Below are 26821 nucleotides of genomic sequence, written 5' to 3'. Positions count from 1 at the left end.
TGAATAGATATCCTGCTGTTTTATAAACGCACAATTGATTATAATATACCTTGAAGGTATGCTACCAGACTGATCCCTAATAACAAAAGTCGATCTAAGTTAATGTGATACTCTATATCTCTGTATTGATGCCAGAACCTGACAAGGCTAAACTTGTAAAGCCGACATCGGGACACTTGAAGCAAGATTACTGAAGCAGTTCATTCAGTGTATTCAATTAAAAAACAACTCCCACTGGAAAAGGGTGGAAGGGAGAAAGGGGGAAAAAATAACTAATAAGTTACTGCTTACGGTTAAACTTTTTGAACCCCTAGTGTAAAAACGTAACTTATGAAATAGAACAACGCTAAACACTGGAATTACCGGTAATTAACACTATATTTGACACACTCAATATCAAATATATCTAAAGAACTGACTCCTTTTTTTTTTTTTTTTTTTAAAGAAACATTCTGGGCAACAGGTGTACTAAGCAAAGGATTTAAGCAGGGGGAAATATATTTCAAAATTAATCAGATGTATTATATACATTTGTATACATTATATACAAAATTAATCAATGTATTATATACATTCTCACCTCTCATCTGCACCTTTCCCTCCCCTTCTTTGAAACGAAATAAAAGGGAGTAAAAAAAAAAAAAAAAAAAAAAGATAGTAAAAGTAAAAAATAAATAAATAAATAAAAAAAATAAAAAGAAAGAAAAAATAATAAAAGGAAAAAGGTAGAAAAAAAATATAAAAAAGGAGGGAAGAAAAAAAAAAGAAAAAAGGAAGAGAGAAAGGATATAGAAAAAAAAGAAGACAAAAAGATAAAAGGAAGGAAAAAAAGGGACAAATGGCTACCAGAAGGAACCAAGAACAAAAACCGGTCTCTAATAGAGAAACGGAAAAGGAAAGTAAAGACAAGGGAGAAAAAAGGGATCATAAAGTAGAAAAGAGGTTATAAAATTTCTTCACTGATAAATCTCTAACAGAAATGCCAATAAAGGATGCTGGCATGATTAATGAGGAGAGTAAAGCAGTCCAGACGGAACCTATAAAAGAACATGAATCCTCATATATAACCACAGAATATTTAAAAAGATGTCTGGATCAACAACTCCTAGCTATAAAGCAAGAGGATAAAAAGGATAAGAAATGTACCAGAAAGCATAACTCAAGACAAACTGCAGGACTTTTTAAAAGCCTACTTTCTAGATATGGGTATCCGTATGGATGAGAATTACAAATTCTTAGAAAGGTGCCATAGGATTCCAAAACCGAGAAACTTATCCCAAGAAGTTCCACGCGATGTAATGATATGGTGTAACTCCTTTTTACTTAACCTCCCTGGCGGTATGATTATGTCAGGAATTTTGTACCAAAAGCGGTACCATTTTTTTGCATTTGAATTACCCGCCCAGTTCCGCCCCCATGAGCCTCTGCGGCTCACAGAGACGGAACCAGGAAGTCAGATGGAGGCATCCGCCGGGGCTCTCACCGGCAATCACAGCGCGGGGACATCGCTGGATCGCAAGGAGAAGTTAACCCCTTCAGGACTGAGTCAATAGTGCACGTTCTGATCAAAACAAAACGTAAACAAAAACTGGAATTTGCGCTATATGTCTGTTCACCCGTAGTTCCCCTCTTTCAAATTATATGCACCCACACTTATTATATATCATTTTGTTCAGGAGAAACAGGGCTTTAATCTATCATTAACTATTCATATATGGAACATCATTTATTATGAATAAAAGTAAAAAAAATGTGAGAAAATAAGATTTTTTTTTAAATTAGCATTTCCGTCTGACATTTTAACTGTGAATGTCATAATACTGTTAGGTTTTACTGCAAAAAAATGCACATATTTGTAATCAGCGATGTCTCACGAGTACAACAGTACTCCCCATTAACAGGTTTTATGGTGTTATGGAAAGTTACAGGGTCAAATATAGAACATTCCATTTTCAAATTGAAATTTGCCAGATTAGTAATGTTACCTTTGAGACGGTGTGGTAGCCCAGGAATGAGAATTACCCCCATAATGACATACCATTTGAAAAAGTAGACAAGCCAAGGTATTGAAAGTGGGGTATGTTTAGTCTTTTTTAGTAGCCACTTAGTCACAAACACTGGCCAAAGTTAGCGTTCATATTTGTTTTTGTGTGAAAAAAGCAAAAAAAGAATATTTGGCCAGTGTTTGTGACTAAGTGGCTACTAAGAAAGACTGGACATACCCCACTTGCAATACCTCGGGTTGTCTACTTTTGCAAATGGTATGCCATCATGGGGGTAATTCTCATTCCTGGGCTACCATACGCTCTCAAAGGCAACATAACCAATCTGGCAAATTTCAATGTGAAAAAAATGAAATGCAAGCCTTATATGTGACTCTCTAACTTTCCAAAACACCATAAAACCTGTACATGGGGGGTACTGTTATTCTCGGGAGACTTCACTAAACACAAATATTAGTGTTTTAAAACAGTAAAACATATTACAACAATAATATAGACCATAAAAGTGCAGTTCGCTTGTAAAAAATGCAAAAAATGTCACTTTTACTTAAAATATCATCGTTGTAATACAATTTACCAGTTTGAAACACTAATATTTGAGTTCAGCGAAGTCTCCCGAGTAAAACAGTACCCCCTATGTACAGGTTTTATGCTGTCTTGGAGAGTTACAGGGTCAAATATAGTGCTTGCGAATTAAATTCTCTGCACTTTCTCCCTGTGTTGTCAGGCATGTCAATCACATTTTAATTAATCAAATCACATAATTACGTTAAAAGATTATTTAAATATACATGTAGAATTTTAATATATATGTATTTATAGGTATTTAAATTCTACGTGTATACTAATGTAATCTTTTATGTAATTATATGTATTTATCTATATATATATATATATTTGCGGTTATTTGTATTTTATAGATATATATAGAATGTCATTCTAAGTGTATTTTGTTACCGATATATATATATATATTAATAACAAAATACAGTTAGAATGAAATTACATATGCATATATAATTTATATTAAATTTTGTTTCAATATTTTATTTATTTATTTTATTATTTTATTTATTATTTTAATTATACGTATTTATATATAATATATATATATGTACATCTATTATATATATAATATATATACATATTATATATATGTAACGTCATTCTAAGTGTATTTTAATATTAATATATATACTTATATTAATATTAAAATACACTTTGTATGACGTTACATATATATAATATGTATAATATATTTAATTTATTTTTACACTTGTCTTTTATTTATTTTTTTATACTTCCCACCAGCAGGGGGACTGTCTGATATTTCAAACAGTCCCCCTGCTGGCAGATCCACAGCCAGCTATAGAGGGCCATGTGATCGCTCTTTGAGAGCGATCACATGGCCCCCAGGGGCCTGATTTGCCGTGGGAGGGCTGCCTGGGCTGTGAGGCAGTCCTCCCGAAGCGGATCGCGGCAGAGGTAAGTACATCTTACCTCCGGGGGCTCTGTTATCTACCCCGAGCGTGACTCGGGGTTACCGCTTCTGGCAGCGAAAATTAACCCCGAGTCACGCTCGGGAATACCGCCAGGGAGGTTAAAGAAGAAGTTAGGAAAGCGTCAAAACAGGGAAGCAAGAAGGATGAATACACAAATATTAAGGTTTTCACAGATCTATCATACGAAACAAGAAGGAAGAGACGTCTATTTGCAGCAGCAACCGAGACTTTAAGAAAGCATAATGTCAAACATTATTGGGGATTCCCAATAAGACTCATAATAATACACAAAGCAAAAACCGTATCATTTGATAATGTGGATTCGGTTAATATCTGGATACAAAAGGTTTTAGAACAAGATAACAGACAGCTTTTGAGAAGTTTATATGGCTGAAAAAGAAACGAGGGTGAATAAAAAAATATGAAATATGAATTCAAAAAAGGGTGGGTTGGGTGTCCCAGACATTCTAGAGACATATGAGACATGCGCGTTGGCTCATTTAATTATATCGTTAAAGGAGAGCTCTGCAGAGGAAGCCTGGGCAAAAATAGAAGCTTAAAGACTCTCCAGACTTATTAGCTATATTTAGGAGCCTACAAAAGAGACATAACATAAACATAGGCCTAATTATGGATCATTTATTATTGCAGTGGAAGAATTGGAAAAAGAGACTTAAGATACTGAATAAAATTATTACGGATATACCTTTCAACATTTTGACAGTCAATTTAGAAGATTTAAAAATAAAAACCTGGACGTCTAATGGTATTAATGATATAGATCAAATAATGCAACATAATCAAATTATGTCTTTTGAGGACATTAGGAAGTTATTTTCTCCTTCCTATAGAGAGAATTTTACATATTTAAGGATAAAACACTTTTTTACACAAACATAGGGTCATAGAATCATCTGAAGGATTACATCTATTCATGATTCTAATTAATTCTAAAAGTAATAAAAATGTAGTATCACATTGTGTTAAATTATATAAATTATATAAACCAAGCCCAATATTTCCAGCCCTTGTTTCATGGGAAAAAGACCTACAGGTTATTATTACAAGAAATGAGTGGATAAATGCAAATAATGCCGTAACTAAGGCTATTCATTGTTTACATTCAACTGAAAGTCATTAATAGATGGCAGTATATCCCCACTAAATTGGCAAAAATGTACCCATCCTCTCAATATAAGTGTTGGAAATGTGGCTCATCTAGAGCAGACTATGTCCACATGAGGTGATAAAAGTAGCTCTTGACTTTACTTGTAGGTCTTTTGAACAACATCTGGATGGCCTAGAATTTCAAGAAGCAAAAACGATATAGTGATTCACATCTTAACGGAGACTAAAGCAACATTAGCGAGATACTTGAAATGATCTGATTCCCCCTCTTGGGATATGATAAAATATCAGGTCCTGAACCATTGCAAAATGGAGATTGGAATCCTGAAACAAGATAATTATACTAATTCTAGAATAGAACAATGGGAGGAATGGGTAAAAAAAAATAAGCCCTACGTAAGGAAAATAATAGTATCTATCATTCGATCTTAGCACAGTATGTATATTGGACTTTACTGTTAAATATAAGTAGTGAATAATATCTTACATTTTTTTTGAGAAGAATCAAAGATGACAAACTTAGTATGACAAATAACTAATGAATATAGAGACAGATTAGAAAAATGTCTTTATAACTTAATATCTTAGAGAGCTAAAACTGTTGATATGTTCATAAGGTTGTAATGTTTCTATATTTTGCATCTCTATATAAAGCCGTCTTTTGGCTATTTATAGCGTATATTTTATTTTAAAAAAAAAGGGAGAAGAAAAGAGAGAAAGTAAGAGAAAAGGGAAAAGAAAAGAGGAAAATATCAAGCCCTATAGTAAGGCACTATCTATCAGGATTTATAGATCTCCGCACAGTATTGTCACATCATGCCATGTTCTGCGGAGATGTCTGGCTATGGCTTCTGGTATCCAGTACTCTTTTTACATTTCTTGTTTAGTTTTTCTTGGTTTTTCTGGTTTTCTATTCTATGTCTGGTTTTCTTTATGCTGTTTTTTTCTGGGTTCATTCCTGTAATCCGTCCCTGGAATTCCCAGTGTCCAGGTTTCCTTTAAATGTTTGTTTTATGTTGCCACACCTGTTTGTTTTCCATTTTCCTTTTGTTTCAGTCTGGACCTGCAGCAGTGTTTTAAGTCTCTGCCCTTTCTTGCAGGTAAGTGCTATTGTGGTTTAGTATGGTTCTTTTAGCGAACATTAGGCAGAGTAGGACTGGATACATGTCCAGTGCAGAACCTCCCTATTCAGGTCTGCTTATTTCCTAGCTTTAAGTTCCTGGGATCAGCAGTAGCTGTATCAGGGACCTGGTATGTGGCCGCACAAACGCTGGTGCTCAACACAGGGGGGCGTGCGGTTACCCTGCACCAGGCCCTGATAATCCACTTCCACGCTGAAGACTGCTCATTTCCACATCAGGCACAGGGGTCCCGGTTTCCGTACCGCCACCCGTGACAAGTATGACTTTATGTTTGTATGTTTTTATGTTTACATGGTTTGTCATTGACAGTGAATAACTATTTAAGGTCCTCTCAAGTCGAAGTGAAGATACTAAATTTGGTATGTCGTCTAATTTATAAATAAGGTGATAATTAAAGGGACACTATAGTCACCTGAACAACTTTAGCTTAATGAAGCAGTTTTGGTGTATAGAACATGCCCCAGCAGCCTCACTGCTCAATCCTCTGCCATTTAGGAGTTAAATCCCTTTGTTTATGAACCCTAGTCACACCTCCCTGCATGTGACTTGCACAGCCTTCCATAAACACTTCCTGTAAAGAGAGCCCTATTTAGGCTTTCTTTATTGCAAGTTCTGTTTATTTAAGATTTTCTTATCCCCTGCTATGTTAATAGCTTGCTAGACCCTGCAAGAGCCTCCTGTATGTGATTAAAGTTCAATTTAGAGATTGAGATACAATTATTTAAGGTAAATTACATCTGTTTGAAAGTGAAACCAGTTTTTTTTTCATGCAGGCTCTGTCAATCATAGCCAGGGGAGGTGTGGCTAGGGCTGCATAAACAGAAACAAAGTGATTTAACTCCTAAATGGCAGTGAATTGAGCAGTGAAATTGCAGGGGAATGATCTATACACTAAAACTGCTTTATTTAGCTAAAGTAATTTAGGTGACTATAGTGTTCCTTTAAGGGTAATAAATTACACATTTGGTATCTTAGAGTGCTAGAACTGTCGGAATGTATTTATTGTTGTATTGTCTTTTGTTTATATTTTTAAATGTAACTCTTTTATTGTCTATTGTGATACATTTTCAAAAAAAAAAAAAATAGAACAAGATCAAGTTTAAGGAGGGAGGAGACTTACTTTTATTATTAGTTATCTACTGGCATATAGACATCGGATTTCTTCATTTGGGTGTTTATTAATATAGGTTTTTGCCTATCCATGTTTGGTCTTTTCTATTCTATATAAGTACTTACCTACGATAATTCAAGGAACAAGATGATCTTTCAGACTGGGCCCCTTAAAACAGCATTAACACCCAGCACTCCCAAGCAACCAAGTCCTGCTGAATCTTCAGAGCAGAGGTATCATCCCTGGAAGATTGCCCACCCCACCCCATGGTCAGCAACTTACTTATAGATAGTGCACATCAGCTGGTTTCCTTAACACTCCAATCAAGTCACTAAACCTCTCCTCACCTGAAATCCTGCATCCTTACAATGGTTTAAACACTCATTGATATCTGTGTGTGTTTGTATATATGATCTACATATCTATATAATACACATTTTCTCTAATGTTCTCCCTTCTAGTTTTCACTTTAACACTAACTTCTCTGATCACTAAAATATCCATATCCTTTCACTCACCTGTCCCTGGCAACACCATCATCATTACTTCCACCTTACTCCCCTCCCCTCTCTATTCATCCCATGCACTTTACACATACCTTTCCAGCCTATCTCCACCAACTCCTCCCAAATCCTCTTCATACATACCCTCCTACAAAACTTTCAAATCCTACTCCCACCTTCACTTCCTTTCTATCCTTCTGCTCCTAGCAGCTGGTGATGTCTCTCCAAACCCCGGTCCCCTCTCAACAAACTCACCACATACTAACCCAAGGATCCACACTAATCTCATACACATCTCATGTTCCTCTAAATCCTCCTTCAATACTGTCCTCTAGAACGCACGCTCTGTTTGCAATTTAACTAAATCCACTGCTGTCCATGACTTCTTCATCTCTCGTTCAATAGCTTTACTAGCCTTAACAGAAACCTGGCTCTCCCCCTCTGACACTGCCACCCCTGCCTCTTTGTCCTTCGGTGGTCTCCAACTTACCCACAACCCAAGAAACTCTGAATGTAAAGGTGGTGGTGTTGGGTTTCTCCTCTCCCCCCACTGCTCCTTTAAACCTCTTCCCTCTCTTTCCCGTCATTTGAAATACATTCAATTCATCTTTTCAAACCCTTCTCTGCTAACATTGCTGTTATTTACTGTCCCCCTGTGTTACGGTTACCCTTAGGCTAGCTGAGAGCTGGACCGTTTAGTTGTCTGGATTCCTAGTTGCTGAAGAGGGGAGAGCCGAGTTCCATAGTATTCCATGCGAGTCCTGTAAGTGTGGAAACATCCCACTAGCTAGAGCATAGCTAGGATACCTTTTCTACCCACAAAACGAGTCAAAGCAGCGATTTGAGGGTCAAGTAAGAACTGAGGACTGGGCTGACCAGCCTGCTTTTTATTGTGGTTACATGTAAACAGGATACTCCCAGGGGGAGGCATAAAATCACCAATCACATATTGGTTACCTCCCACACATCTCCTCCCCTCAGATAAACAGTTAACCCAATTATACAGTACATATTTTCAACCAAGTTCTGGATGTACCCCGAAACCAGGGGGTACCCCTTTAAATCCTACACCGCTGTACAGGTCTTGTTCAGGGGAGCAACATATCCGAAAACCAACCTGTTCGGATGAACGGTTCAGGAGTTAGGGGTTTTCAAAGTTTTGACCGACCGCACAGACTTTCTGGCCGAAAATAGTTCCACACGTTTAGGCCTTGCGGTCGGTCTCCGTTCGTACGGGAAAACTCCACGAACCCATGGTCATCCATAGTTATCCTGGAGGTCGCTGTACTCCCCTTGCGGAGAGTAATCGTCCTACCGAACGGTGGGCTATTCGGTAGGTCCAGCACGAAGTTATGCTATCCTGGAGGTCTCAGTGGTGTTCGCCTGGATGCGTCTCCGTTTTTAGTTCCAGACGATTGCTGGCAAACACCGCTGTTCGCACGTAAGATGGCCGCGAACACGTGCAAAGTCCCGAAATGGCGGCCACCTATACGCTTACACAAAGGATTCGTGCTGAACCATACCAACGACTGCACATAAGGCAGAAAGGCGAAAATAGCATTGAAAAGTACACAGTGCAATAAGGTTTTTGTAACAGTTTTGTAACAGTGCTCCCTTTTTGTGGAACACTCTGGCAGACACCGTCTGACCCCTTTTCGGGGCAGACTAAGGCTGTCCAGACCGCTGGTTATGCTGGGCTGAGGTCCGTTTGTCTGGACAACCCGTCCGCATTGCCATTCTGTTTCCCAGGTCGGTAGGAAATGGTGAAATTGAAGGGTTGTAATGATAAGCTCCAACGTAATAACCTGCCGTTATCTCCAGAGACCCGGTTTAGCCACACCAACGGGTTATGGTCGGTGACCAGAGTGAACTCTTGTCCATATAAATAGGGAGTCAATTTCTTTAATGCCCATACCAAGGCCAAACACTCCTTTTCAATCGCTGCATAGCTGACTTCGCGGGGCAGGAGCTTCCGGCTGATGTAGGCCACTGGGTGCTCCCCTCCATCTTCACCTACTTGGCTAAGGACGGCTCCCAGCCCGAACATGGAAGCGTCTGTATGGACGATAAAACGTTTGTTAAGGGCTGGGGCCGCCAGGACAGGAGCATTAACCAAAGCATTTTTGAGGGCCTGAAAAGCCGTTTCACAGTGGGGAGACCACAGGACCTGTCGAGGTAAGTTTTTCTTGGTCAAGTCAGTCAAAGGTTTGGCAAGTGTGCTGTAGTCGGGTACAAATCGTCTATAGTACCCTGCTGTGCCCAGAAAGGCTAAAACCTGGGTTTTTGTGATGGGGGTGGGCCAGTTGGCAACAGCTTCTATCTTGGCCGGCTCTGGTCGCTGTTTTCCGCACCCCACCCGATGACCCAGGTACTGTACCTCGGCCATCCCAAAGTGACATTTTTCTGGTTTCAGAGTCAGGCCAGCCGCCCGGATCTGATCCAGAACCATTCCTACGTGAGCTAAGTGGTCCTCCCAGGACTCACTGTGAATCGCTATGTCGTCCAGGTATGCACAGGCAAAACCCTGGAAGCCATCCAGGAGTCTATCTACCAAGCGCTGGAATGTAGCGGGGGCGTTCTTCATCCCAAACGGCATTACCTTAAACTGGTATAGGCCGAAGGGGGTGACGAAGGCCGACTTGGGGATGGCCTCCGGGGCCAGGGGAATCTGCCAGTAACCCTTACAGAGGTCGATAGTGGTCAGGTAATTTCCCCTGGCTATGCGATCAAGTAGCTCGTCTACCCTGGGCATAGGGTAGGCGTCTGTTACTGTTTTTTCATTGAGTCTCCTATAGTCTACACAGAACCGGGTTGTCCCATCTTTCTTGGGTACCAGGACAACCGGGGAGGCCCAGGGACTATCGGAGGGCTCAATCACCCTGAGTTGGAGCATCTCATCTATCTCCTTCTTCATTCCGGCTCTAACGGCCTCGGGGATGCGATACGGGGGTTGGCGTAAGGGTGTTTGTCCGGGGGTATCGACCTGGTGGGTAGTTAAGGTGGTGTACCCTGGTTTCTGGGAGAACGTGAGGTGCTTGGACTGGAGGAGTGTATTGAGCTGCTCCCTTTCAGTGGGGCTAAGTCGGTCTCCTATCTGAACCTGGGTCACTACCCCTGTGGGTGGACTCTTTTCCAGCAAGTCGGGAATGGGTAGACTGTCGGGGTCTTCCTGGGGAGGGCAACATACGGCGGTCACGTTCTCGGGGCGCTCCAAGTATTCCTTGAGCATGTTTACATGGAATGTCTTCCTGAGGTTGTTGTCGTGACAACTGGCTATAACATAAGTGGTGTCGCCCCTTTTTTCTACGATCTGGTATGGGCCCTGCCACGATGCTTGTAACTTGTCGGTCTTTACCGGCTTAAGTACTAACACCTTTTGTCCTACGGTAAAGATTCTCCTTCGGGCCCCCCTATCGTACCATACTTTCTGTCTTTTCTGGGCCGACTGGAGGTTAGCCTGCACTGATTTGGCTAGCTGCTCCATGCGGTCCCTGAGTTCCAATACGTATGGTACAATAGGGACACCGTCCGTTTCCGTCTCTCCTTCCCAGTGTTCTCGGATCAGGTTTAGGGGGCCCCGTACCTTTCGTCCGTAGAGCAACTCAAAGGGAGAGAACCCTGTCGTTTCCTGGGGCACCTCCCGATACGCAAATAGGAGATGCGGCAGAAAGCGTTCCCAATCTCGGTACTCCTGTGTGAACGTTTTGAGCATTTGCTTGAGGGTTCCGTTAAACCTTTCACAAAGTCCGTTCGTTTGGGGATGATAGGGTGAACTCAGGAGGGATTTAATTTTGCACACCTGCCAGAGTTGTTGGGTCAATTCTGCTGTGAATTGGGTGCCCCGGTCGGATAGAATTTCTTTTGGAAATCCTACCCGGGAGAATACTTGTACCAGGGCATTCGCTACCGTATCCGCTTGGATGTTGGACAGGGCGACTGCCTCGGGGTACCGGGTAGCGTAGTCTACTACGGTAAGGATGTAGCGCTTACCGGAGGGACTAGGGGTGGCCAGTGGTCCTACTAGGTCAATAGCAACCCTGCTAAAGGGTTCCTCTACAATGGGCATATTGACTAGATGCGCTTTAGGGTGATCGCCTCGCCTTCCCACTCGTTGACATACATCGCAAGTATTACAGTAATTCTTAACGTCAGCGTGTACTCCTGGCCAAAAGAATGTGTGGGTAATGCGGTGTAGCGTACGTGTTATAGCTAAGTGACCTGCCAAGGGGATGTCGTGTCCTATTTTGAGGATTTCCTGACGGTATTTGTGGGGTACTACCAGCTGTCGCCTACGTTGTCCCTTTTTCTCTGTCAAGCGGTATAGTTTCCCTTTTTCCCATAGAAAAGTTTCGTTATCTGCCCCGCTCCCCCCTGTCTCTGCTCGTTCCCGGTATTTTTGTAAGGTCGGGTCAGTCCTAGACTCGGTCTCAAAGGTAACTGGGGTGTCCCAGGGTATGGGGTCTAACAGGTCAAGAGAAGTCGGGGTTGGTCTTACCTGGGTCTCCCGCACTGGTGAGGGTTCTCGGTCCGTCCGGGCTTGTGCCCGTGTAGTCACTGGGTTCGCTTCGTTGTTATATACTGGTGCATAGGCTGAAGTCATGGGGCCCAAATCATTGCCCAGTAGTACTTCAGCAGGTAAATGGTCCATTATACCCACGTTTACAGCTCCTTTCCCCGCTCCCCAATCAAGATGTACTTTAGCGGTCGGGACTTTGTACACATCCCCTCCCGCCACTCTAACGGCCACGGTCTGCCCTGACCTCTTGTGTTCTGGCACCAAATGACTTTGTACCAGTGTTATGGTAGCCCCTGTGTCTCTCAACCCCTCGGTAGATCGCCCTTCGAGCCATACCTTCTGCCGATGGTGCTGTCGGTTATCCGAAGCCGCATATACCGGGTCTGCCTCGTGAAGCGGCCCCAAATATTCCTCCATAGGGGTCTCCTGGTTAACACAGAGGGCTCGGGCAGGACGGTAGGGCCCAGAGGGGTAATTGTAATTCCTGGGCGTCTGGTGTGTGCCAAGCGGGCAGTTGGCCATGAAATGTCCTGGTTGCTTGCATCGGTGGCAAGTGGGCCTAGGGCGATCAAAATTATTATTGGATGACCCTGAGTGTCTGGGGGGCCCGGCGGGTACTGGGGCCCGGAACTCCGTACGAGGAGGTGCACGGTAAACCTCTCTGGGCTCGACCCGTGCTGGAGCCCGGTAGCTTGTGGACTCGTGAAGACGTGAATCGTAATGTTCATCAGCTAATTTGGCCGCTTCTTCTAGAGTGGAAGGTCGCCTGTCTCGCAGCCACTCCTTCCCTTTTTGTTCCATGCCATCGTAAAAATGTTCTAAGAGGAATAATTGTAAAATTTCCTCACCAGTCACAGCTTTACTTCCGCTCATCCAGTGATTTACCGCTCTCCGCATTCGGTGCGCCCATTCCATATGTGTATCGTTAGGCTTCTTTTTCGTGCCCCGAAACTGCCGGCGATACGTGTCTGGAGTCACCGCGTATCTTTTTAGCAGAGTCTCTTTAACTCGTTCATACTGTGTCACTTCCTCAGTACCCAAAGTACGAAAAGCTTCCAGGGCTCGCCCAGATAGCTTCCCAGACAAGATCGTGGGCCACTCTCTGGTGGGAATCTGGTGCAGGGCGCATTGCCTTTCGAAGTCTGCCAAGTACTCATCAATTCCTGTCTCGCTCTCCAGGAAGGATCGGAATGCCGCAAAGGGTATTTTAGGCTTCCCAGCAGTTTCAACAGGAACGATTACTTGTGGGGCTTCAGCAGTGCGTTGTGCGTTGGCCATTTCAATGTTGTAGGCTCGGGTCTTTTGTAAATCCGCGTCTGCCTCCACCATCAATTGCTGTATCAGTTCTATAGATGGGTTTGGCCCGTATAAGGGAAGCCTCCCCCGAACAATTCTTGCCTTTGCATCATCATCCGTGATTGGTGTTTCCGCCATGGTGGAGCTTTGATCCAGTTCTGTCAATTCTGCGATCAGTTCCCTCTTTGGCCGGTTGCTGGCGTGCCTTCCTCTGCTTTCCAATAAATCTTTCAGGGTTGTACGTTTCAATTTTGCGTAGGTGCTCTCCATCCGTTCCGTGCCTCTCCTAGGATATCCAGAATCGTCCCACCGCTGCCACCAAATGTTACGGTTACCCTTAGGCTAGCTGAGAGCTGGACCGTTTAGTTGTCTGGATTCCTAGTTGCTGAAGAGGGGAGAGCCGAGTTCCATAGTATTCCATGCGAGTCCTGTAAGTGTGGAAACATCCCACTAGCTAGAGCATAGCTAGGATACCTTTTCTACCCACAAAACGAGTCAAAGCAGCGATTTGAGGGTCAAGTAAGAACTGAGGACTGGGCTGACCAGCCTGCTTTTTATTGTGGTTACATGTAAACAGGATACTCCCAGGGGGAGGCATAAAATCACCAATCACATATTGGTTACCTCCCACACATCTCCTCCCCTCAGATAAACAGTTAACCCAATTATACAGTACATATTTTCAACCAAGTTCTGGATGTACCCCGAAACCAGGGGGTACCCCTTTAAATCCTACACCGCTGTACAGGTCTTGTTCAGGGGAGCAACATATCCGAAAACCAACCTGTTCGGATGAACGGTTCAGGAGTTAGGGGTTTTCAAAGTTTTGACCGACCGCACAGACTTTCTGGCCGAAAATAGTTCCACACGTTTAGGCCTTGCGGTCGGTCTCCGTTCGTACGGGAAAACTCCACGAACCCATGGTCATCCATAGTTATCCTGGAGGTCGCTGTACTCCCCTTGCGGAGAGTAATCGTCCTACCGAACGGTGGGCTATTCGGTAGGTCCAGCACGAAGTTATGCTATCCTGGAGGTCTCAGCGGTGTTCGCCTGGGTGCGTCTCCGTTTTTAGTTCCAGACGATTGCTGGCAAACACCGCTGTTCGCACGTAAGATGGCCGCGAACACGTGCAAAGTCCCGAAATGGCGGCCACCTATACGCTTACACAAAGGATTCGTGCTGAACCATACCAACGACTGCACATAAGGCAGAAAGGCGAAAATAGCATTGAAAAGTACACAGTGCAATAAGGTTTTTGTAACAGTTTTGTAACACCCTGGTTCCCCTCTTCTCTTCCTTGACCACTTTGCTGCCTGGCTACCCTATTTCCTCTCTTCTAACATTCCATCCCTAATTCTCGGGGACTTCAATATTCCTATTAACCCACATTTGACCTCTGCAGCCACTAAACTACTTTCAATCACTTCCTCCCTCGGGCTATCGCAGTGGGCAAATTCTCCCACCCATGTAGCTGGCAATACCCTTGACCAAATCTTCACTTATGCATGTACAGTATCTAATATCTGCAACACTCCATATCCACTCTCTGATCACCACCTCTTATCATTTGCTCTCGCGTACCCCCTCACCCAACAACCTCAGCCTAACCCCCCTCAACTCAGGAGGGACCTTAATTCTCTTGATCTCCAGCAGTTGTCAGCTGACATTGATTCACGACTGCTGTCCATCCCTTCCCTCTCCTGTCCTTCACTGGCCATCTCCACATATAACTCTACTCTTACATCTGCCTTGAACGCTGCAGCGCCACTCCAAACAAGTACCTCGAGGAGGACCCGCCCCCAACCATGGCATACAAAATAAACGCGCTACCTACAAAGATGCTCCCGTTGTGCTGAACGCTCCTGGAGGAAGTCTCACACCCAATCAGACTTTCTCCATTATAGATTCATATTTTGTTCATACAGTGCAGCCCTTGACAAACAGTCCTATTTTTCCTCTCTCATTAGTTCATGTTCCCGCAACCCCAGGCGTCTCTTTGACACCTTTAATTCTCTTCTTTGCCCTGCTGTGGCCACCCCCCAAACTAACCTTACTGCTGATAACTTTGCATGTTACTTCACTGACAAGATTGAACAGCTAAGTTAAGAATTCTCCCCTCCTTGCCTTTCTTTTTCTCAACCACACATAGATAATGCCTTTCCTACCCTTCAGACATTCTCCCCAGCTATTGACCAAGAGGTGGCTACTCTTCTTTGCTCCTCTCGCCCCACCACTTGCCCGCTCGATCCTGTCCCATCTCACCTTATCAGATCTCTCTCCACTTGTCTCGTGCCTTCTTTAACACACATCTTCAACTGCTCGCTCTCTTCTGGCATCGTCCCTGCTGACCTTAAACATGCCACTGTAGTACCTATACTAAAAAAAACATCCCTCGACCCATCCACCCCCTCTAACTACCGTCCCATATCCCTGCTCCCTTTTTCCTCAAAGCTTCTGGAAAGACTTGTCTTTACCCCTGTGTCTCATTTCCTTAATTTCAACTTTCTCCTTGACCCCCTTCAATCTGGCTTCCGCCCTCTCCACTCTACAGAGACTGCCCTTATCAAAGTTACTAACGACCTAATCGCAGCTAAATCCAAAGGCCACTACTCCATACTAATTCTTCTTGACCTCTCAGCGGCCTTTGACACCGTTGATCATGCTCTCCTTCTTCAAACTCTTCAATCGCTTGATCTCTGTGACTCTGTCCTCTCGTGGTTTTCCTCTTATCTCTCCCAACGCTCATTCAGTGTCTCTTTTTCTAATGATACCTCCTCCCTTCGTCCTGTCTCGGTTGGATTCCCCCAAGGATCCATCCTTGGTCCCCTTCTATTTTCTCTTTATACTGCCTCTCTCAGGGCCGGCGCCACCTGTATGGCGACCTAGGCAGCTGCCTAGGGCGCAACTTACCAAGGGGTGCCGGATCCCTGTGCCCGGTGTGGCTCCTCATGCTGCGCTGCCTGAGCGCTTTTACAAGCCTCAGGTGGCGCAGCACTGTTGCATGGAGGGCGGCCGGGTTTGAGTGACCGGCAGGAGGGAAGCGCAGAGCGCTCCCTCCTGCCGGTCTCCCAATGTAGCGTGGCTGGGCGGCGCGGAACGCGGGGCAGAAACCAATGTTTCCTGTACCCGGCCGCCGGCGGAATGACAGGAAGCGCTCACAGTGAGCGCTTCCTGTCATTCCCCGACGGCCGGGTACAGGAAACAGAGGTTCCTGTCCCGCGTTCCGCGCCGCCCGGTCACGCTACATGGGCAGAGGGGAGGGTAAGGACCACTATGGGAGGGAGGGGGGTAAGGACCACTATGGGAGGGAGGGGGTAAGGACCACTATGGGAGGGAGGGGGGGTAAGGACCGCTATGGGAGGGAGGGGGGGTAAGGACCACTATGGGAGGGAGGAGGGGGGTAAGGACCACTATGGGAGGGAGGGGGGGTAAGGACCACTATGGGGTGGGAGGGGGGGCGGGGGTAAGGACCACTATGGGAGGGAGGGGGTGGGGGGTAAGGACCACTATGGGAGGGAGGCGGGGGGGGTAAGGACCACTAATGGAGAGAGGGGGGGTAAGGACCACTATGGGAGGGAGGGGGCGGATAAGGACCACTAGGGGAGGGAGGGGGGCGGGGGTAAGGACCACTATGGGAGGGAGGGGGTGGGGGGTAAGGACCACTATGGGAGGGAGGCGGGGGGGGGTGTAAGGACCACTATGGGAGGGAGGGGGTGGATAAGGACCACTAGGGGAGGGAGGGGGGTTAAGGACCACTAGGGGAGGGGGGAGGATATGGACCACTAGGGGAGGGAGGGGGGTTAAGGACCACTAGGGGAGGGAGGGGGGATAAGCACCACTAGGGGAGGGAGGGGGGGTGAGGACCACTAGGGGAGGGAGGGGGGGATAAGGACCACTAAGGGAGGGGGTGGGGGATAAGGACCACTAGGGGAGGGAGGGTTAAGGACCAATAGGGGAGGGGTTGGGGGATAAGGACCACTAGGGGAAGGAGGGAGGGAGGGAGAGGGGGGATAAGGACCACTAGGGGAGGGAGAGAATGGATAAGGACCACTAGGGGAGGAAGGGAGGGGGGATAAGGACCACTATGGGAGGGAGGGGGTGGGGGGTAAGGACCACTATGGGAGGGAGGCGGGGGGGGGGGGGGTAAGGACCACTATGGGAGGGAGGGGGCGGATAAGGACCACTAGGGGAGGGAGGGGGGGTTAAGGACCACTAGGGGAGGGGGGAGGATGAGGACCACTAGGGGAGGGAGGGGGGGGGTGAGGACCACTAGGGGAGGGAGGGGGGATAAGGACCACTATGGGAGGGAGGGGGGATAAGGACCACTAGGGGAGGGAGGGGGGATAAGGACCACTAGGGGAGGGAGGGGGGATAAGGACCACTAAGGGAGGGGGTGGGGGATAAGGACCACTAGGGGAGGGAGAGAATGGATAAGGACCACTAGGGGAGGAAGGGAGGGGGGATAAGGACCACTAGGGGAGGGAGAGGGGGTGATAAGGACCACTAGGGGAGGGAGGGGGGATAAGGACCACTAGGAGGGAAAGGGGGGGTATAAGGACCACTAGGGGGGGTAAGGACCACTGGTGGAGGGGGGTGAAGGAACACAGGGGGAACAGGGGTGGGGAGGTAAGGACCACTGAGGGAGGAGGAGGGGAGGTCCACTAGGGGTTTCGGAGAGGGAGGACCACTAAGGGGGGAAAGGGGGGAAGGACCATCAAAGGGAGGGAGGGGGGGGATAAGGACCACTAGGGGAGGGAGGGAGAGGGGGGGATAAGGACCACTAGGGGAGGGAGGGGGGATAAGGACCACTAGGAGGGAAAGGAGGGGTATAAGAACCACTAGGGGGGGATAAGGACCACTGGGGGTGGGTAAGGACCAGGGGGGTAAGGACCACTGGGGGGGTAAGGACCACTAGGGGAGGGGGAGGAAGGACCACTAGGGGAGGGGAGGGTATGGACCACTAGGGGAGGGGAGGGTAAGGACCACTAGGGGAGGGGAGGGGGGAGTAAGGACCACTAGGGGAGGGGAAGGGAAGGACCAGTAGTGGAGGGGAGGGGGGAGCAAGGACCACTAGGGGAGGGGAGGGTAAGGACCACTAGGGGAGGGGGAAGTAAGGACCACTAGGGGAGGGGAGGGTAAGGACCACTTGGGGAGGCGTGAGTCAGAACCACTGGGGGAGGGGGTGAAGGAACACAGGGGGAACGGGGGTGGGGAGGTAAGGACCACTGAGGGAGGAGGAGGGGAGGTCCACTAGGGGTTTCGGAGAGGGAGGACCACTAAGGGGGGGAAGGACCATCAAAGGGTGGTAAGGAGGGAGGACTACTAAGGAGAGGGGAGGAGGGAAAGGACCACTAAGGGGGGGAGATTACCACTAAGGGGGTGGGGGGAGTAGGGGAAGGTCTACAAAGGGGTTTGGGAGAGGGAGGACCACTAAGGGGGGAGGGGGTAGTGAGAAGACCACCAAGGGGAGACTGCAGAGGGACAGGGGGCCAAGGGAGAGCACTAAGTGACAGAAGGGGAGAACACGGAGGGACAGAAGGGAGGGGGAAATCAATAATTGACCGGAGGGGAGAGCACTATGAATTTTAAAAAATAAAAATAAAGAGCTGTTCCCCTCTCAGTCCCTATTCTACCCCACAAACCCTCTCTTTTACACTACACACATACACAATGCACCCCCCCCACACACACACAGAAACATACAATGCATTCCTACTCACACACAGACACACCCGAAACACACAATGCATCCCTTACGTTCTCTTACATAATTAATGCCCCCCTTACAGACACACACTGCATTCAATTATATACACAGAAACAAACCTTGCACCCCTTACACACACACACACACGCACACACCAAGAAACATACAATGCATTCCTTACACACAAACACACACTACATCCCCTATAAACACACTACATCCCTTACACAAATTGCACACATAAAACATCCCCAACTCATGGATGGGCCATGTAGGTGGATTTATGGGTGGGCATTGTAGGCGTATGCCCCCTGGGGGCCCAGACCTTGGGCTGTGTAAGGGGCCCTAAAAAATGGAGCTGCTTCCTGTTCGTTAATTGTTGTGAGCACTTTTAAAAACAGTCTCCAGAGAGCCTCTTCTACACCAGACCTGTGGAGCCAGACTGAGCCCATCATCAGCCTCTTGTCCTCATCTGGTGGTAAGTAGGCAATCCAATATATTATTAGTGGCACTAATCTCTAATTTACCTCACATTAAATGGATACTATAGTCACCAGAAGCACTACAGCATAATGTAGTGGTTCTGGTGTCTATAGCCTGTGCCTGTAGGCTTTTTAATGTAAACACACTGTCTTTTCAGATAAAAGACCCTTTGTGAAGACTGGCGTTGGCCCATATGGCAGAGCATATGGGCGGGGCATTGTGATGTCACATGGTGGGCAGGACATATGGGGGGGGGCGTCAAATTTTTTTTTTCCAAGGGCGGCAAAAATCCTTGCACCGGCCCTGGCCTCTCTTGGCAAACTTATTACCTCTTTTGGATTCTGCTACCACCTGTACGCTGATGACACCCAGCTATATCTCTCCTCCCCGGCCCTCTCCCCTGCCGTCCTGCAATGTGTCACTGCTTGCCTTTCTTCCATCTCCGACTGGATGTCCTACCGCTTTCTAAAACTCAATCTCTCAAAAACTGAGCTCCTTGTCTTTCCTCCTCCTAATACTGATCCTCCTCTTTCGCTCTCCCTTCAAGTTTCTGGTACTAACATCAGTCCATCCTTGCAAGCGCGCTGTCTTGGCGTCATACTTGACTCTGGTCTCACCTTTGAGCCTCACATCCAGCATGTTGCCAAATCCTGTAGATTCCATCTTAAAAACATAGCCCGCATCCGCCCCTTTCTTGCACCAGATACTACCAAGGAGCTTGTCCATGCTCTAGTAATTTCCCGCATGGATGATTGTAACCCTCTCCTGATTGGTCTTCCCAAAAGCCGTACTGCACCCCTACAGTCCGTAATGAACGCTGCTGCTCGACTGATTTTCCTCTCTAGTCGTTTCTCTCACACCTCACCCCTCTGCCAGTCCTTACATTGGCTTCCTGTATGCTATAGGAGTCCATTCAAGGTACTAACTCACACCTATAAAGCACTGAACAATTCTAGCCCCTCTTATATCTCTTCACAGATCCATAAGTATGTCCCTTCTCGGTCTCTCCGCTCTGCCCGTGACCACCTCCTGTCCGTTGTCCGCACCCATACGGCCAACTCGCACTTGCAGGACTTCTCGCGGGCGGCTCCCTTCCTATGGAATAGCCTGCCTACCGCCATCAGACTCTCCCCTAGTCTTGCATCTTTTAAGAAGTGCCTTAAAACCCATCTCTTTAGGAAAGCTTATGGCCTCCAAGACTAACCAATACCTCACATACCTGTCTCTTGCCCTCTCCTAAAGGGCAGCCCACCTTATTTGATTGCAAATTCCTGTCCTAATGTGTTTTACACCCCACCTCCTATAGAATGTAAGCTCGTTTGAGCAGGGTCCTCTTCAACCTATCGTTCCTGTAAGTTTATTTGTAATTGTCCTATTTATAGTTAAATCCCCCTCTCATAATATTGTAAAGCGCTACGGAATCTGTTGGCGCTATGTAAATGGCAATAATAAATAAATAAATAAAAATCTCCTAACTCAGTGGATACTTACCCTGATGAATATGCATATTGTATCCTTATTTTTCTAACCTCCATAATTGAGGTGATATGCACTTTGGGCAGACTATGTGGATACTAGTTCCCACCTCACTGAATGTGTTAGACCTCTTTGATATCGATAGGACACCCCTCATAAGCATGGGAACGTACACGTGTACCTTTTTTTATTTTTTAATAAAAATCCTGTTCATATCAGATGATGATTAACTCATCCCTTTGTAGGCTGTTCACTAATAATGCCTATCACCTGGAGGCTAACTTAATTTAGTGGCAGGATATAAGTAACCCACACTTAATGAATCTTATACCCTTTACTATTGGGCAGGCAAATAGGATTTGTCTTTATATAGGAGAATTCTCTCATTTGATCTTTTTACCTTGACGAAGGTGCATGCAGTCTGCAGCCAAACGCAGCATCTAACCCTGCACTTTTTATCACTGTGCACATTATGCACTATCCACTTTAACCCATTAAGGACACATGATGGAAATATTCTGTCATGATTCCATGTTATTCCAGAAGTTGTGTCCTTAAGGGGTTAATATTCTTTAACTTTTTTCACTTAACTATTTATCCTTATACTGTCTAGTTAGTTTGAAAATGGAGAGAGAGTTGCTGAAACTGTGCGGGAACAAAGAGGTATTTTGCAAGCCTTTATTTTTATTTGTTAAACTCCTGCTGTCAGCTTAGCTGCCCAGTAGCATAGAAAGGGTCCGCTATGTTAGTTAGTCTCCAGTGTGGAGTAGGAGATTAGTTTGGTTTTCATGTTTTGCTGCGGCTCAATTGGGGCTTGCTTGCTAAATAAAGCTTTCCTCATATTGGAAGAAATAACCGGTTCTGCTTTTTATGACCTAAGAACCGGCCAGCCTGCTACAAGATATATATATATATAATATCTTTCCAGATTTCTAGTATCTATTGTACAAATATTTTGCCTGTGGAGACTCTGGAGCAGATTATCTCTTTCACTAATGACAGTCCACTGTTTAAATAAGCAATGGTATTCACCCTTGTGAGCATGTGTTACTTTGTGTCTTTATATTACACAGGAGACACATAGTAACCATTTTCCGAGAGACTGCACCCTTATCCCTTTCGCCATTGTATTCCACACTAGACACCATTAGGGTGGTGATATACTTCATGATCAATATTAGATATTGGCCGGCATTCCTCCTAAGGATAATCTCCTACAGATAACCAGCACGTTCCCCCTACAGATAATCTGTTCTTTCTATATATGGATAATGTGTTCTTTACAAAACAATACAAATAATATTGAAACGAAACTAAACTTACAGTCAAACCAAGAAACCCAGGAGGTCCTAATCCACCAACGATTCCCTGTGAAAAAAAATACATTTTATTTTAAGGATTTCATATCATTTTTACCTATTGTCTAAATGACTATATATATATATAAATACAATTTCCCCCGCACTCATGCTCAGTAATGTTCAATAATGTCGCGTGTCATAGCCTGGACTCCAGAGATACAATGTGCCAAAAGATTTTTTTTTCAGTTCAAGTACTCTGGACTTTCCTCAGGGTAACAGAACAACATGTTGTTCTGTTACCCTGAGGAAAGTCCCAAGTAGGGACTGAAACGTTGGTCTCTGATTTTAACTTGAACTGAATAAAGTATTGGAATTTTAAAGACCGGTGAGCAGCTATCTTTTGGCACTATATATATATATATATATAATTATTATCTTAAAGGACCACTATAGGCACCCAGACCACTTTAGCTTAATGAAGTGGTCTGGGTGCCAGGTCCAGCTAGGTTTAACCCTTTTTGCTGTAAACATAGCAGTTTCAGAGAAACTGCTATGTTTACCTATGGGTTAATCCAGCCTCTAGCGGCTGTCTCATTGACAGACGCTAGAGGCACTTCTGTGCTTCTCAGTGTGATGTTCACAGTGAGAAGACGCCAGCGTCCATAGGAAAGCATTGAGAATGCGCGAGGAGAGTCCCAGCGCCGAGGGAGCCCGGCGCTGGAAAAAAGGTAAGGGATTAACCCCTTCCTCCCCCTTCAGCGCCACGGCAGTGGGACCCTGAGGGTGGGGGCACCCTCAGGGCACTATAGTGCCAGGAAAACGAGTATGTTTTCCTGGCACTATAGTGGCCCTTTAAATAATGTAAGGCTTTATTACTCCATACTATATACTTGAAGCCTTTACCTTCCTATTTAGAAGATTTACTCCCCATTCACTGTGTATTAAAAGCCTTCACCCTCCTATCCTATATATTGGAAGAATTTACCCTCCTATCCAACTCACGGTCAGTGAAAGATCTGATAGGTATTTATTAATGTGTGTACATGAATCTATGCAGTGGACAGTGTGTGTGTGGGTATGAATGTGTGTACCGGACAGTGTGTGTATGGGTATGAATGTGTGTACCGGACAGTGTGTGTATGGGTATGAATGTGTGTACCGGACAGTGTGTGTATGAATGCTTGTAATGGACAGCATGTGTGAGTATGAAAGCTTGTACTGGACAGCGTGTGTGGATATGAATGTGTGTGGGTATGAATGTGTGTGGGTATGAATATGAATGTGTGTACCGGACAGTGTGTGTATGAATGCTTGTACTAGACAGCGTGTGAGTATGAATGCTTGTAATGGACAGCGTGTGTGAGTATGAATGCTTGTACTGGACAGCGTGTGTGGATATGAATGTGTGTGGGTATGAATATGAATGCATGTACTGGACAGTGTGGGAATGTTTGTACTGGACAGTGTGTGTGTGAATGAGTGTAATGGTCAGTGTGTCTGTGTGTGGGGGGGAATGTTTGTACTGGACAGTGTGTGTAGGAATGTGTTTACTGGACAGTGTGTATACTGGATAGTGTGTGTGTGTGTGTGTGTATAATTGTGTGTACAAGACAGTAATTGATTGTGCACGTATGAACTGGACAGTGTGTGTGTGAATGAGTGTAATGGTCAGTGTGTGTGAATGAGTGTAATGGTCAGTGTGTGTGTGTGTGTGAATGTTTGTACTGGACAGTGTGTGTATATGGTTGTGTGTAATGGACAGTGTGCATGCATGAATGTATGTGACACCCAGCTGCATGCCATCATGGACATTTAATCACCTCCTGTTGATTATTTGCGGCCTGGTTCCCTTGTTTATCCCAGTGAGGTGTGGTGGTCAAGGAGAGTGAGGCTTTCAGCGGATGGCATATTGCAATAGATCTGTGAGGGAGCATTGCAGAGTCTGTTCCCTCATGGCTCTCGGTGCTGCATCACATAATACATGTATTGAGAGAGACTCCGTATTAACCTCCATTAATTACATTTTTATGAGAGTGAATTCTGAGTCATGAGAGCCAGAGTGAGACTGATTAATCTGTACTCACTGTATCCCCTTCTTCCCAAGGCAAAGGTCCTGGAATGGCCTATACTACAAATATTCTGTCTTTGTGTGTCAGTATATGAATGTCAATGTGTATGGGACATTGTATGTGGGTCTGTGAGAGTGTGAATTTGTTAGTGTCTGTGTAACAGTGCATGTGTGCGTATGAGTCAGTGTGTGCAGGTGTCAATGTTTGTGTGTATCCCCATGTGTGTGTGTGTGTGTGTTTCTGTATATATGAGCCAATGTCTGTACTGTGAGTGTGTGTATATATCTTGGTCTTTAGAGCAGCATCCCTACTCGGAAATGCATGTTCCGCTTGTGTGCTCAATTACCATTTTGTCTGTGTAGCTTTGTAATCCAGTAAGGGTCAGTAATCCAGTAAGGGTCAGTGTCTGTATCAGTGAGTGAGTGTGTGTGCGTGTGTATGGGTCATTTCTGTGTGTGTGACCAATCAGGACTGAGACAGCCCACAGAACCGGATCGTTTTCTAAGGATGACTTGTAATATCAGGAAGTATTATTTTACTGAGAGGGTAGTGCATGGAATTGTTTTGCAGCTGAAGTGGTGGAGGTTAACACTGTGAGGGAGTTTAAGCATGCGTGGGATAGGCATAAGGCTATCCTAGATATAAGATAAGGCCAGGGACTAATGAAAGTATTTAGAAAATTGGGCAGACTAGATGGGCCAAACTGTTCTTATTTGACGTCACATTCTATGTTTCTATGATCCACCAATACAATTAGGGCTGTGTTTCAAGTTCTGGGTTTTCCTAGAATACTCAGAGTTTATTATGACAAATGTGCCTATGCCATGAGCTCCTGGAGGAGCCTGCTAGCTAGCCTCCTGGCCAAGGACAATGGGCCGTATCCAAAGACCCTGTTTAGAGTTAAACCTCCCCAGCCGCCATTAACAGCTTTCCCTTGGTGCCCCAGGTTTGGCAATTTCCCTTCATTCGAAGGGAACCAAACACTAGCTCCTTGGCAGCCGTTCACATGAAGAAACCCACGAATTGTCCTTAGCAGTACTTAGCTGCGATCGTTATGGAACCAAATTTGGCATGAGGACTTTGTGGGTTCCCGGTCACCTCAGCGGGACTTAGCCGCGAATGCTATGGAACTGTTTTTTCGGCATTAGGTGACCGTGCGGCTCCTGGACAACTTGCTCCGGGTTTTGAATGACTTTGCAAGCTGCCAGGAGAGCACTTTTTGGAGGGAAGGTGCCTGAGACTAAGAGCCAGCTGGAGCAGAAGCTCCCGAAATGTGCCGGCCAAAGCACCAAACGCCCTGGAACTGTTTTGGGCATAGGACCACGTGTGTGGCCAGTCAGAACTTTAACACGGTGGCGTTTCCCCTACACTACATGGATTTGAGCACTATTTGGAGAACTTGGACGCTCAGATCAGGGCTATTTGTTGATGTGTTATTTGTGGGGTTATTTTATGTTTTTATGATGTTTTGGTGTATTTTTATATTTGCCTCCCTGTTCCTGGGAGATAATTATCTTACATGTCTTTAATGCAATTATCTCCCAGCACAAATATTTATGGGAAGGACTTGTTAGATTTCATCATGTGTCATGTTTTTAATGATAATCTATATTTATATGGGTTTATTGCACTTTTCTTATTGACTTTAGACTTCACAAAGGCTCAGGGGAGCCAAAACATTGTTGTATTTTATTTTGCACTCCAAATAAAGACTGCCCATCAAACAAACCTCCAGGTGTGCCCAGACCACTTTCTTACTACTATATTCTATATGGGATATCGGTCCACCCTGTTTGGAACACCCTGCTGTATTCCCAGGATACTTGATGTGTGCAATATTCTGTCTTTACAAAATAATATTTGTATGTATTGGGCAGTGTGTATGTATGCATGTATCTGTCATGTATCCATGACAGATACATCTACACACGCACTGCCCAATACATACAAACACATACTCGCTCTTCATTCCACAAAAACGTGCACACACACACATTACAGACACATTACAGATACATCTACACACACACACTAACCAATACATACATACAAATACACACACAGCCCAATACATACAAACACATACATTCTCCATTACATAGATACATCTTCACACACACTGCCCAATACATACATACAAATACATGTGGTGTGTGTGTATAGATGTATCTTTATGTAATAAAGAGATAGATAGACATAACATGTGGAATAGGTGACGCGTTATTATGTAACGTGCGGGATAGGTGACGCGTTATTATGTAACGTGCGGGATAGGTGACGCGTTATTATGTAACGTGCGGGATAGGTGACGCGTTATTATGTAACGTGCGGGATAGGTGACGCGTTATTATGTAACGTGCGGGATAGGTGACGCGTTATTATGTAACGTGTGGGATAGGTGACGCGTTATTATGTAACGTGCGGGATAGGTGACACGTTATTATGTAACGTGCGGGATAGGTGACGCGTTATTATGTAACGTGCGGGATAGGTGACGCGTTATTATGTAACGTGCGGGATAGGTGACGCGTTATTATGTAACGTGCGGGATAGGTGACGCGTTATTATGTAACGTGCGGGATAG

At 45.3% G+C, this 26821-nt stretch overlaps 1 protein-coding gene across 4 annotated transcripts in view; it reads right to left on the bottom strand.

Moving 5' to 3' along the window:
- COL24A1 (collagen type XXIV alpha 1 chain) overlaps nucleotides 1-26821 on the bottom strand; it is an 808926-nt gene that overhangs the window by 481493 nt on the left and 300612 nt on the right. For all 4 annotated transcript variants that reach the window (XM_063427613.1, XM_063427615.1, XM_063427616.1 and 1 more), the window contains one exon: nucleotides 22191-22235. In XM_063427613.1, coding sequence (XP_063283683.1) covers nucleotides 22191-22235 — 45 coding nt within the window. The remainder of the gene's footprint in view (nucleotides 1-22190; nucleotides 22236-26821) is intronic.

This window comes from Pelobates fuscus, chromosome 7, assembly GCF_036172605.1.
Source record: "Pelobates fuscus isolate aPelFus1 chromosome 7, aPelFus1.pri, whole genome shotgun sequence".
Lineage (NCBI taxonomy): Eukaryota > Metazoa > Chordata > Amphibia > Anura > Pelobatidae > Pelobates > Pelobates fuscus.
Note: the sequence above shows the minus strand (reverse complement) of the source record. Positions and strands in the feature narration are given on the sequence as shown.